Here is a 720-nt window from a genome sequence, read left to right as displayed (position 1 = left end):
TGGGCGAACGGATGCAGGTGGTCTTCTCGGCGGCGTGATGGTGGGGGGCTTTGCCGGGGTTGAGGATCTTGTTGCCCCCGTCGGAGAAGGACATGGCCTTGAGGCTCATCATGTTGCTGTCCTGGATGATGGCGCACTGCAAGATGTTGTGGGCTGAGCCCCCGAAGCGGCTGATGGGTCCCATGGGCGTGACGAGGGGCTCGAGCTGGTAGCTGCTGCTGGTGCTGTGGGTGGGGAGGCTGGACATGGAATTCCTGCCGGAGTCGGACAGACCCCCCGAGCACAGCGCTGGCTTCAGCTCCTGCTCCTTGCCCTTGTCCGAGAGGTGCAGCGGGACCCCCGTTCTCCGGGGAGGAGGAGTGGAGGATGGCTCCGGACCGCGGCAGCACTGGCTTGAAGGCGGTGGGTCGTGCAGCCGGCTTCTCCGCGCCCTGGGGAGGAGAGCAGAGCCCGTCAGCACCGCCCAGCATCACCTCGTCTGTCCTCCCCCATCCCCTCTGCCCCCAAGGATGAGACCCCCGTGGTGGGGGTGACTTAGGTCTCCACCAAGGGAGCATGCCGACGGCTAAAAGTGCCTCTTCTGGGAGGCAAAGGGCATGTTTGGAAATGAAAAGATACAGATCATGTTGCTGATCCAAATCCCAAAAGCAGAGGGTGGCTGGGTGCCCTCAGCATCCCCCCGCTGCCCCTCTCCTCCCGCTTCCTCGGCACAAACTACTT

General features: G+C 63.6%; 1 protein-coding gene across 1 annotated transcript in view; it reads right to left on the bottom strand.

The window, feature by feature from the left end:
* The window catches only part of LOC104466666 (leucine zipper putative tumor suppressor 1-like), a gene marked incomplete at its 5' end in the record, with an annotated part of 3,228 nt that overhangs the window by 2,212 nt on the left and 296 nt on the right, over nt 1-720 (bottom strand). The window contains 2 exon segments of the mRNA XM_010080181.1: nt 5-335; nt 337-431. Of these exon segments, the coding sequence (XP_010078483.1) occupies nt 5-335; nt 337-431 (426 nt within the window).

Source organism: Pterocles gutturalis, unplaced genomic scaffold (assembly GCF_000699245.1).
Source record: "Pterocles gutturalis isolate BGI_N339 unplaced genomic scaffold, ASM69924v1 scaffold3889, whole genome shotgun sequence".
Taxonomy (NCBI): Eukaryota; Metazoa; Chordata; class Aves; order Pterocliformes; family Pteroclidae; genus Pterocles; species Pterocles gutturalis.
Note: the sequence above shows the minus strand (reverse complement) of the source record. Positions and strands in the feature narration are given on the sequence as shown.